Source organism: Cherax quadricarinatus, chromosome 96 (genome assembly GCF_038502225.1).
Source record: "Cherax quadricarinatus isolate ZL_2023a chromosome 96, ASM3850222v1, whole genome shotgun sequence".
In the NCBI taxonomy this organism is placed as follows: Eukaryota; Metazoa; Arthropoda; class Malacostraca; order Decapoda; family Parastacidae; genus Cherax; species Cherax quadricarinatus.
This window is the reverse complement of record NC_091387.1, coordinates 3,103,526-3,115,775: the sequence shown is the minus strand read 5'-3', so window position 1 is coordinate 3,115,775 and position 12,250 is coordinate 3,103,526. Positions and strand designations below refer to the sequence as shown.

The 12,250-nt window shown below is 44.8% G+C and overlaps 1 protein-coding gene across 2 annotated transcripts in view; it reads left to right on the top strand.

The window, feature by feature from the left end:
• Positions 1 to 452: 452 nt before the first annotated feature.
• LOC128701745 (golgin subfamily A member 2) overlaps positions 453 to 12,250 on the top strand; it is a 47,576-nt gene continuing 35,778 nt past the window's right edge. The window contains exons 1-5 of one of the 2 annotated variants that reach the window (XM_053795647.2): positions 453 to 508; positions 4,357 to 4,434; positions 6,088 to 7,015; positions 7,870 to 7,988; positions 9,954 to 10,158. In XM_053795647.2, the coding sequence (XP_053651622.2) occupies positions 461 to 508; positions 4,357 to 4,434; positions 6,088 to 7,015; positions 7,870 to 7,988; positions 9,954 to 10,158 (1,378 nt within the window). In that variant the 5' untranslated portion in view covers positions 453 to 460. Of the gene's footprint in view, positions 509 to 4,356; positions 4,435 to 6,087; positions 7,016 to 7,869; positions 8,001 to 9,953; positions 10,159 to 12,250 lie in introns of both variants that reach the window. The other variant, XM_053795646.2, reaches the window with a different exon arrangement.

Below are 12,250 nucleotides of genomic sequence, written 5' to 3'. Positions count from 1 at the left end.
GGTAGTAGGTAGGTAGTAGGCAGGACAGGGCAGTGGTGGTGGTGGTAGGTGGTAGGCGAGGACGGTGGTGAGGTGGTGGTAGGTGGTGAGGTGGTGGCCGGTGGTGGTGGCCCAGGGACGGTGGGGCCCAGGTGGTGGTGGTGGTGGCCAGGGACGGTGGTAGGTGGTGGTAGGTGGTGGTGGTGGTGGCCCAGGGACAGGCCGGTGGTGGTGGTGGTGGTGAGTGGTGGCAGGGCCCAGGCGTAGTAGTAGTAGTAGTAGTAGTAGTTGCAATAGTAGTAGTAGCAGTGGTAGTAGTAGTAATCGTACTAAGAATTGTAGTAATAGTAAAAGCACCCACCACCACACATCCTCCCAAAAAAATAAATAATCCCCAGCAACAAACTCAATATAAACAAAAAAATGTTCATAATAATTACAAAAATAATATTTTAGTACTGTTTCCCCCTTAAGTTCCAACATGGCAGACTCTGAGAGGAAGCACAAGCTCGCTGCCGCCAGGAAAAAGGTGGAAAATAACCTCAAATTGCTCTTGAATTGGGTAGTTTGCAACGGGAAATGATAGTTTGGTGACTGGTTGTTAGTGGTGTGGTTGGTTGTTGGTGATTTAGGGTGATTCGTGGCTGTTATGATGGAAATAACTAGAGGTGTTTTGGGATGTAAACATTGAGGGGGGGGGGAGATCAGCTGATGTTGACATGCTGGGTCGCCCCTGCGGGTTTGCCGCTTTTTTCTTCGTTGTTTGAAATAAGGCAGAAAATCCTTGATGATACACTGGCTTTCCTGGTTATCCTGGGTGGCTAACACCCCCTACCCTGGGTTATCCTGGGTGGCTAACACCCCCTACCCTGGGTTATCCTGGGTGGCTAACACTCCCTACCCTGGGTTATCCTGGGTGGCTAACACTCTACCCTGGGTTATCCTGGGTGGCTAACACTCCCTACCCTGGGTTATCCTGGGTGGCTAACACTCCCTACCCTGGGTTATCCTGGGTGGCTAACACCCCCTACCCTGGGTTATCCTGGGTGGCTAACACTCCCTACCCTGGGTTATCCTGGGTGGCTAACACTCTCTACCCTGGGTTATGCTGGGTGGCTAACACTCCCTACCCTGGGTTATGCTGGGTGGCTAACACTCCCTACCCTGGGTTATGCTGGGTGGCTAACACTCCCTACCCTGGGTTATCCTGGGTGGCTAACACTCCCTACCCTGGGTTATCCTGGGTGGCTAACACTCCCTACCCTGGGTTATCCTGGGTGGCTAACACTCACTACCCTGGTTTATCCTGGGTGGCTAACACTCCCTACCCTGGGTTATCCTGGGTGGCTAACACCACCTATCCTGGGTTATCCTGGGTGACTAACACTCCCTGTATTGGTTATCCTGGGTGGATAACACTCCATATCCTGGGATATGCTGGGTGACTAACACTCCCTACTCTGGGTTATCCTGGGTGGCTAACGCTCCCTATCCTGGGTTATCCTGGGTGGCTAACACTCCCTATCCTGGGTTATCCTGGGTGGCTAACACTCCCTACCCTGGGTTATCCTGGGTGGCTAACACTCCCTACCCTGGGTTATGCTGGGTGGCTAACACTTCCTAGCCTGGGTTATGCTGGGTGGCTAACACTCCCTACCCTGGGTTATGCTGGGTGGCTAACACTCCCTACCCTGGGTTATGCTGGGTGGCTAACACTCCCTACCCTGGGTTATGCTGGGTGGCTAACACTCCCTACCCTGGGTTATGCTGGGTGGCTAACACTCCCTACCCTGGGTTATGCTGGGTGGCTAACACTCCCTACCCTGGGTTATGCTGGGTGGCTAACGCTCCCTACCCTGGGTTATCCTGGGTGGCTAACGCTCCCTACCCTGGGTTATGCTGGGTGGCTAACACTCCCTACCCTGGGATATGCTGGGTGGCTAACACTCCCTACCCTGGGTTATGCTGGGTGGCTAACACTCCCTACCCTGGGTTATGCTGGGTGGCTAACACTCCCTACCCTGGGTTATGCTGGGTGGCTAACACTCCCTACCCTGGGTTACCCTGGGTTACCCTGGGTGGCTAACACTCCCTACCCTGGGTTATGCTGGGTGGCTAACACTCCCTACCCTGGGTTATCCTGGGTGGCTAACACCCCCTACCCTGGGTTACCCTGGGTGGCTAACACTCCCTACCCTGGGTTATCCTGGGTGGCTAACACTCCCTACCCTGGGTGGCTAACACCCCCTACCCTGGGTTATCCTGGGTGGCTAACACTCCCTACCCTGGGTTACCCTGGGTGGCTAACACCCCCTACCCTGGGTTACCCTGGGTGGCTAACACTCACTACCCTGGGTTATCCTGGGTGGCTAACACTCCCTACCCTGGGTTATCCTGGGTGGCTAACACTCCCTACCCTGGGTTATCCTGGGTGGCTAACACTCGCTACCCTGGGTTATCCTGGGTGGCTAACACTCCCTACCCTGGGTTATCCTGGGTGGCTAACACTCCCTACCCTGGGTTATCCTGAGTGGCTAACACTCCCTACCCTGGGTTATCCTGGGTGGCTAACACTCCCTACCCTGGGTTATCCTGGGTGGCTAACACTCCCTACCCTGGGTTATCCTGGGTGGCTAACGCTCCCTACCCTGGGTTATCCTGGGTGGCTAACACTCCCTACTCTGGGTCATCCTGGGTGGCTAACACCCCCTACCCTGGGTTATCCTGGGTGGCTAACACTCCCTACCCTGGGTTACCCTGGGTGGCTAACACTCCCTACCCTGGGTTACCCTGGGTGGCTAACACTCCCTACCCTGGGTTATCCTGGGTGGCTACCCCTCCCTACCCTGGGTTTGGGTGGCTAACACTCCCTACCCTGGGTTATCCTGGGTGGCTAACACTCCCTACCCTGGGTTATCCTGGGTGACTAACACTCCCTACCCTGGGTTATCCTGGGTAGCTAACACTCCCTACCCTGGGTTATCCTGGCTGGTTAACACTCCCTACCCTGGGTTATCCTGGGTGGCTAACACTCCCTACCCTGGGTTATCCTGGGTAGCTAACACTCCCTACCCTGGGTTATCCTGGGTGGCTAACCCTCCCTACCCTGGGTTATCCTGGCTGGCTAACACTCCCTACCCTGGGTTATCCTGGCTGGTTAACACTCCCTACCCCGGGTTATCCTGGGTGGCTAACACCCCCTACCCTGGGTTATCCTGGGTAGCTAACACTCCCTACCCTGGGTTATCCTGGGTTGCTAACCCTCCCTACCCTGGGTTATCCTGGGTGGCTAACATTCCCTACCCTGGGTTAGCCTGGGTGGCTAACACTCCCTACCCTGGGTTATCCTGGGTGACTAATACTCCCTACCCTGGGTTATCCTGGGTGACTAATACTCCCTACCCTGGGTTATCCTGGGTGACTAACACTCCCTACCCTGTGTTATCCTGGGTGGCTAACACTCCCTACCCTGGGTTATCCTGTATGGCTAACATTCCGTACCCTGGGTTATCCTGGGTGGCTAAGACTCCCTACCCTGGGTTATCCTGGGTGACTAACACTCCCTACCCTGGGTTATCCTGGGTGGCTAACACTCCCTACCCTGGGTTATCCTGTATGGCTAACATTCCCTACCCTGGGTTATCCTGGGTGGCTAACACTCCCTACCCTGGGTTATCCTGGGTGACTAACACTCCCTACCCTGGGTTACCCTGGGTGACTAATACTCCCTACCCTAGGTTATCCTGGGTGGCTAGCACTCCCTACCCTAGGTTATCCTGGGTGACTAACACTCACTACCCTGGGTTATCCTGGGTGGCTAACACTCCCTACCCTAGGTTATCCTTGGTGGATAACACTCCCTACCCTGGGTTATCCTGGGTGGCTAACACTCCCTTCCCTGGGTTATCCTGGGTGACTAATACTCCCTACCCTGGGTTATCCTGGGTGACTAATACTCCGTACCCTAGGTTATCCTGGGTGGCTAACACTCCCTACCCTGGGTTATCCTGGGTGGCTAATACTCCCTACCCTAGGTTATCCTGGGTGGCTAACACTCCCAACCCTAGGTTATCCTGGGTGGCTAACATTCCCTACCCTGGGTTATCCTGGGTGGCTAACATTCCCTACCCTGGGTTATCCTGGGTGGCTAACACTCCCTACCCTTGGTTATCCTAGGTGGCTAACCCTCCCTACCCTGGGTTATCCTGGGTGGCTAACACTCCCTACCCTGAGTTATCCTAGGTGGCTAACCCTCTGGGGTTAAAAATCCCACCAGAATCTTGTCATATTCATTACCCTGCTAGTTTGTCAATTTAAATTTTAAAAGATATAATGTTTGTATTCTTCTAATACACATTTCTTCCAAATTTCTTGCAGCTAAGGCAATTCCAAAAGAAAAAAGGCACAAAGCATATGATCGAAGGCGGCAGCAAGGATGGCACTTCAGAGGTGGAGGTATTGTATGTTGCTGCGGCAACCTTAAGTGTGTCACAGCATGCACTTTGCTGATAAATTTCCTTTAGGTGCCTTGATGCCAGTGAGGGAGTTTTGATCCAAGGAACCAGAGCTATCCTTCCCTTCATTGGATTGAACCTGAATGCCTCCCATTTCCCAGGCACTGTATTACCCCTACAGGTTTAGCACTTTCTGTTGCTTATAATTATAATTTGTGTGCACTTGCTCATGCAAGCAAATTACAATGGTACCTTGAGTTTCGAACAGTTCCCAAATTACAATGGTACCTTGACTTTCGAACAGTTCCCAAATTACAATGGTACCTTGACTTTCGAACAGTTCCCAAGTTACAATGGTACCTTGAGTTTCGAACAGTTCCCAAATTACAATGGTACCTTGAGTTTCGAACAGTTCCCAAATTACAATGGTACCTTGAGTTTCGAACAGTTCCTAAATTACAATGGTACCTTGAGTTTGGAACAGTTCCCAAGTTACAATGGTACCTTGAGTTTCGAACAGTTCCCAAATTACAATGGTACCTTGAGTTTCGAACAGTTCCCAAATTACAATGGTACCTTGAGTTTCGAACTGTTCCCAAATTACAATGGTACCTTGAGTTTCGAACAGTTCCCAAATCAAATAATTATGTAAGTGTATTTTTGGGGGGTCTGAAATAGACTAATCTAATTTACATTATTCCTTATGGGAACAAATTCGTTTGGTATCGGCACCTGAACAGCCTTCTTGAACGAATTTAATTCGTAACTCGAGGTATCACTGTATAATTATAATTATTATAATTATAATTATTTTTTACGGGTTTAGCGCTTCCCCCTTGATTATAATAATAATCCATTTATTTAGATTTTAAGAAACTCTGTTTGATAGAGTTCCTCATAAATGATAATTTAGAAACTGAAGTGGATCAGTGTTTTTTTATATTGATTCACATAAATGCTATGTTAGTTACAGTATTTATGTGTAAAATAGTGTTTGTTTAGTAAATTAAAATATACAAAATAACTGTATATTTCTATAAGTAACTGTATATTTCTATAAGTACAAAAATAACAAAAATAATAGTTGGTTGTATAATGGCTAATGTTCTTTGAGATGAGATATGCTAGATAAAAATGGTTTAAACTAGGGCTGTAGAGTCAGTACATAAAACCTTCAACTCTAGTTCCTTTATTTATGGCACCCCCATGTCTGATGCCTTTAATTTCATTTTACCAACTCCAAAAAAAAAACAATGGTTATAAATGAACATAATTTTTAAAGGGGTGGACCGGTAAGCCAGCGGAAGGCCTCGGTCAGATGACCAAAAGCTCCAAAGGCGGGTCATCATCTGACTAAGACCCGCGTCAGGAAACATTTGTCCTGTTTCCTGACGAACCTTACCTAACCTAACCTAACCAACTCCAACTCTGACTCCAGTAACTCAAGAATTGCTTCCAACTCTGTCTCCACAGCTCAGGTTTAAGCATTGGTTTTTTCAGCTTAAATTTATATCGGGTGATCCTGGAAAGTGCTATTTTCTGAAGAATTTCATTTTTGGGGCTTTTAATATTGAGCATTTGCTCTACCTTTGTTTAGAAGATTTTTGTATGATAGGTCAGATTTCTGTTTAATGCATATTGTGATCATTTACAGGGAAGTCTGACAGAAGAGTCAAGTCTACAGTCAGAATCAGGCACCCTCTCTTCACGTGCATCGTCAGTTGATCTGGTGTCAGAGGAATTTACAGAAATTATGGAGGATGATTCTCTTGTCTCATCTCATGATTTACAGTCATATCCTCAGACTCTGATCAGTGAAGAGAATGGGAGCTGTATGACACAGATACATCCTCCTGGTGGCTATGACCCAGGAACACACATTACAGAAGGGGAAACAGAGACAGGAGTGTCATCACCTCCTTCGGCAATAGAAGATACAGTACAAGTGACACAGAATAGGATTAAATATACAGAAGTAGTGTCAACTATGGAAGTCGAAAATGCAAGGTATGATGTCGCGGCCAACAGAACTGTCTCAGCGGATGATGAACAAGCACAGGAGGAAGAAAATACTCCTTTAAACAACATTGATTATTCTTTTCAACCTCTGGTGGTAGAAAGTGAAGTTACTAACCATGATTCATGTTCAGTAGCCTCTGATAATACAGACTCACCTGATTTACTGCAAAATGAATTGTTTACTTTAAAACAAGAGGCCGTCACAAATGCTGCATTTATCCAGATACCTGAACCAAATGAACAGAATACATATGTAAATAACAGGAAAGCTGCTAGGCAGCAAGTAAGTTTTTCGAATCCAATCATACCAGAACTCCCCAAAGATGAACCGGATACTGAGGCTCTTCCCAGTGACCTTGATTCTGTATCTGAACAGACAAATGCCCCTGATGTGTTTGAGAGAGAAGGTTCAGTCAGCTCTGAAACTACCGCAAGTGTAACAACAGCGATACATGTATCTACGGGGGAGACTCAAGGTGAACCTCTTCTGAAATCTTCTTCGGAGAGTTTGCGACAGATCTCCCTGCAACTCAGCGGCCTTATGAGTGAAAGTGAGGGATCAGGTAAAGTAATATGTTTTAAAAAATATAGATAGGAGTGAGTGGAGACGAATGGTCTTTGGGATTTAATGAGCTGTTGGAGTATGAGCAGGGTAATATTTTGTGAAGGGAAGCATGGAACCTGGTTAGCTGGACTTGAGTCATGGAGGTGGGAAGTACAGTGTCTGCACTCTAAAAGGTGGGGGGATATTTGCTGTTTACAGGGACATGTAAATTGCCATATCTGCATGCCTCTGGCAAGACAGAAGACAGTGATAGTTTAAATGATGGTGAAAGTGTTTCTTTTTTGGTCATCCTGCCTCAGTGGGAGACAGCCAGTGTGTTTATTTTACACCACGGAGTAATAAGGTACGGTGTTCAATAAATTACGAGTGGTAGCTTGGAATGAGATGCAGAACGTTAATAACCTGATTATAATGTAGAAATGGGTATTAGAAAATTAATGAAAGGATGACCCCTTGAACCTGCTGCTGAATCATGATCCACTTAGATCAAACCTGATTATCTCCCATTCCTAGGCACTGTATGACCCTCATGGGTTTAGAGCTTCTCCATGAATAAAATAAGAATGAAAGTCATAATTACAGAAAAGTATAGGAAAATACAGTGGACCCTCACATAACAATATTAATTGGTACCTGAGAACGAATATCGTTAAGCGAGTTTTTTAACGTTATCCGAGGGAAAATGTTAGCGTTAAAAGTATCGTTATGCGAATTTAACGTTATGTGATGCCAACGTTATGCGAGGGTCCACTGTATCTTGTAATATTTTTGGATATTTTTGTCATTGCTACATTGTACGATTTTACACAAAACTTTAAAGCGATGAATTATACAATTTTTGTTTTTCCTCAGCGCCAGGATTGCCTGACTTGACAATCTCTGAACTAGAGCGACGGAACGCTGAGTTGGCAGCACTGCTTCAGAAGGAGTGTGAAAACTCACAGCAACAGACACAGCACACCATTCAGCTGGCGAGTTGTAATGTAGAGAACCTGGTGCACTGCTTAACTTTGTACCTGGTGCCCTTTTTTGTGTGTGTGTGTGTGTGTGTGTGTGTGTGTGTGTGTGTGTGTGTGTGTGTGTGTGTGTGTGTGTGTGTGTGTGTGTGTGTGTGTGTGTGTGTGAGAGTGTGAGAGAGAGAGAGAGAGAGAGTGAGAGAGTGAGTGCGAGTGCACGCACCTTGTGGCATGTTGAGTTTTAACTTTTCAGCAGACGCTAGATGGTCACGTGACTTGTAATATTGTTGCACTTCTGGAAAGCTTGTATGGTAACGTTCTCACTTCACACTTAGTGTCCGTGGTTCGATCCCTGACACGGGTGGAAATGTTGAGCATATTTCCTTGCATCTGCTGTCCCTGTTTACCTAGTAGCAAGTAGGTACCTGGGTGTTAGTCAACTGGTGTGGGTGGCATCCTGGGGAACAAGACTGAAGGACCACAATGGAAATAAGACACATGCCTCAATGGCGCACTGAATTTTTCTTGGGTTATCATGGGTGGCTAACCCTCCATGTTAAAAATCTGAACAGATCTTATTTTCTCTTATCCTTCTTTTGGGCCATCTTACCCCAGTGGAAAAATGGCTGATGTAATAAAAAAAAATGTAATTATGGCTAAATAAAAGAATCTTCCCTGTTAGAAGGTCTGTAGCTCAACGGTATAGTGTTGGAGCTGTCCATCCCAGGACCACAGTTCAAGCTTCCTGTCCATCATTCTGTTTATTCATAAGATAATAAAATTACTGAGAGAAGCCTATTATAGATGTTACAGCATTATGACGATAAAATTTTAACTATGGTAAATTTATTGCAAATAAAGACATTTAATATTGGGTCACCCTGCCTCAGTGAGAGACAGCCAATGTGTTAAAAAAAGAGCTTGTATGGTAATAAGATACTTGAGACATTGATGTGTAATAACACATTGCTTCCCTATCCACCCTATCATGTGCCTTTTTTAAATCCATAAAAACAATGAAAATTCTGTACCTTTATCTCAATTTATTTTATTTTATTAACACACTGGCTGATTCCCACCAAGGCAGGGTGGCCCGAAAAAGAAAACCTTAAACCATCATTCACTCCATCACTGTCTTGCCATAAGGGTGCTTTACACTACAGTTTTTAAACTGCAACATTAACACCCCTCCTTCAGAGTGCAGACACTGTACTTCTATCTCAATATTGTTCACTTATATGCTTCAATAAGTGTACAATATTGTTCAGTTATATCCTTCAATAAGTGTACAATATTGTTCAGTTATATCCTTCAATAAGTGTACAATATTGTTCACTTATATCCTTCAATAAGTGTACAAGTCCTGGAGGTGGGAAGTACAATGCCTACACTCTTAAGGAGGAGTTTGGGATATTTGCTGTTCAGAGTGACATCTAAACTGTCATATCTGCACGCCTCTGGTAAGACAGTAACAGTGTGAATGATGGTGAAACTGTTTATTTTTCGGGTCACCGTGCCACAATGGGAGATGGCCGATATGTTGAAAAAAAAAATTTGCACTTAAAGGGGAAAGGTGCTTTAATGCTGGAAAATTTGATGAAAAAAAATTTCAGCTGCTCTCCCCTGATTACCTCCCATTTCCCTATAGGTTTAGTGCTTCCTCATGAGTATAATAATCTGCACATTCTGTATCTGAAAAAGATATACAGTGGACCCCCGACTTACGATCAGCTCCCTACTCGAACAACTATTTAAGTGTATTTTTGTAAGTGCTTTTGTAAGTGTATTTTGGGGGGTCTGAAACGGACTAATCTAATTTACAATATTCCTTATGGGAATAAATTTGTTTGATAACGGCACCCGAACAGCCTTCTGGAACGAATTAATATCGTAAGTCGGGGATCCACTGTATAATAACAGTAATGTTTTGCAATAATAATAATGTTTGGCATGTAATAAAATCCTTCCACAACCCCGTAGAAAGCCCAGCTGGAGAGGCTGGAAGCGGAGTTAGCTGCTGCCCACGCTGTCTTGAACTCTGCTGCCGGTGGAGGTGCAAGGGAGGTAGAAAGCTTGAGGGAGCAACTGCAGGTGCACATTCAGACTATAGGCATCTTAGTGTCGGAGAAGTCCGAGCTGCAGTCCAACCTTACTCATGCCAATTATGCTCTTAAACAGAAAGCAGGTGGGTATAATAAGTTTTTGTAAATAGGCTTTATGCTTAACAGTATTTTATGACATGTAAGTTACATGTTGTATACTGTGCAAAAGAAATAAAAATTTTAATTTTGAATTTGAATTAAAAACTCAGTACTACTTCCTCCATAAGCCATGTGTGTGATAAGAGGTGGCTAAAATGCCAGGAGCATTTTTTCTTTTTTTGGGTCACTCTGCCTTGGTGGGAAGTGGCCAGTGTGTTAGAAAAATATATAAAAAATTTAAACAAGCTGGCATCTGCTGAGGTGGGGGTGACCCCAAAAAGATAATACACATTGTCCATCATATCATAGCTATTACATTAATGATAATGAATACATTTCCACTTCTTTTAGGTCAACCTGCTTCAGTGGGAGACAGCCAACGTGTTAAAAAATATATATTAAAATATCCAGTAGCTAGTTGAGTTCCACTGAGCTTTGGAAGTCAAATTATGCTATCTTCTTCCCATTGCAGTTTTAACGTCTACATGTGGGATACTCTTCAACATTAACAAATGTTCATTACACTTATCAGTCAGGGAAATGAATAAGATTTTTTGAGAATAAAGAATAAATTATTTACTGATGTATACAGCAATTCATTTTGATAAATCTCTCCCCATTTCTGTTTGACCAGATGTCTTACTATTCTCACATCTATAAAATGGTGTGGAAGAAGACACTTAAGTACAGATCAGGACATTTATTAAAGGAAACGTTTCGCCACGAGTGGTGAAACTAATAGTGTTGTTCGGTACCTTATTAGATTTGATTTTCTACAGTGCTCTTCTTCTTTATAATGCACATTTCATTACACAAACCTAATTTAATATGGAATTTACTAACTATGAATAACAAAATCTAGGTAGTAGGTTGGTAGACAGCAACCACCCAGGGAGGTACTACCGTCCTGTGGTAGTAGGTTGGTAGACAGCAACCACCCAGGGAGGTACTACTGTCCTGTGGTAGTAGGTTGGTAGACAGCAACCACCCAGGGAGGTACTACCATCCTGTGGTAGTAGATTGGTAGACAGCAACCACCCAGGGAGGTACTACCGTCCTGTGGTAGTAGGTTGGTAGACAGCAACCATCCAGGGAGGTACTACCGTCCTGTGGTAGTAGGTTGGTAGACAGCAACCACCCAGGGAGGTACTACCATCCTGTGGTAGTAGGTTGGTTGACAGCAACCACCCAGGGAGGTACTACCATCCTGCCAAGTGAGTGTAAAACGAAAGCCTGTAATTGTTTTACATGATGGTAGGATTGCTAGTGTCCTTTTTTTCTGTCTCATAAACATGCAAGATTTCAGGTACGTCTTGCTACTTCTACTTACACTTAGGTCACACTACACATACATGTACAGTGGAACCTAAAATATCAAACTTTCTTCGGTCCAGATGTCTGTTCGAGTGCCTTTACCGAATGAATTTATTCCCATCAGGAATAATGTAAATTAGATTAGTCCATTTCAGACCCTTAAAAATACACTTATAAAAGCACTTACAAAAATACACTTACATAATTGGTTGTGTTGGGAGCAGTTCGATTTTTGAGGTTCCACTGTACAAGCATATACAGTGGACCCCCGGTTAACGATATTTTTTCACTCCAGAAGTATGTTCAGGTGCCAGTACTGACCGAATTTGTTCCCATAAGGAATATTGTGAAGTAGATTAGTCCATTTCAGACCCCCAAACATGCACGTACAAACGCACTTACATAAATACAGTGGACCCCCGCATAACGATCACCTCCGAATGCGACCAATTATGTAAGTGTATTTATGTAAGTGCGTTTGTACGTGTATGTTTGGGGGTCTGAAATGGACTAATCTACTTCACAATATTCCTTATGGGAACAAATTCGGTCAGTACTGGCACCTGAACATACTTCTGGAGTGAAAAAATATTGTTAACCGGGGGTCCACTGTACACTTACATAATTGGTCGCATTCGGAGGTGATCGTTATGAGGGGGTCCACTGTATATACACACCCCTCTGGATTTTCTTCTATTTTCTTACTAGTTCTTGTTCTTGTTTATTTTCTCTTACCACCATAGGGAAGTGGAACAGAATTCT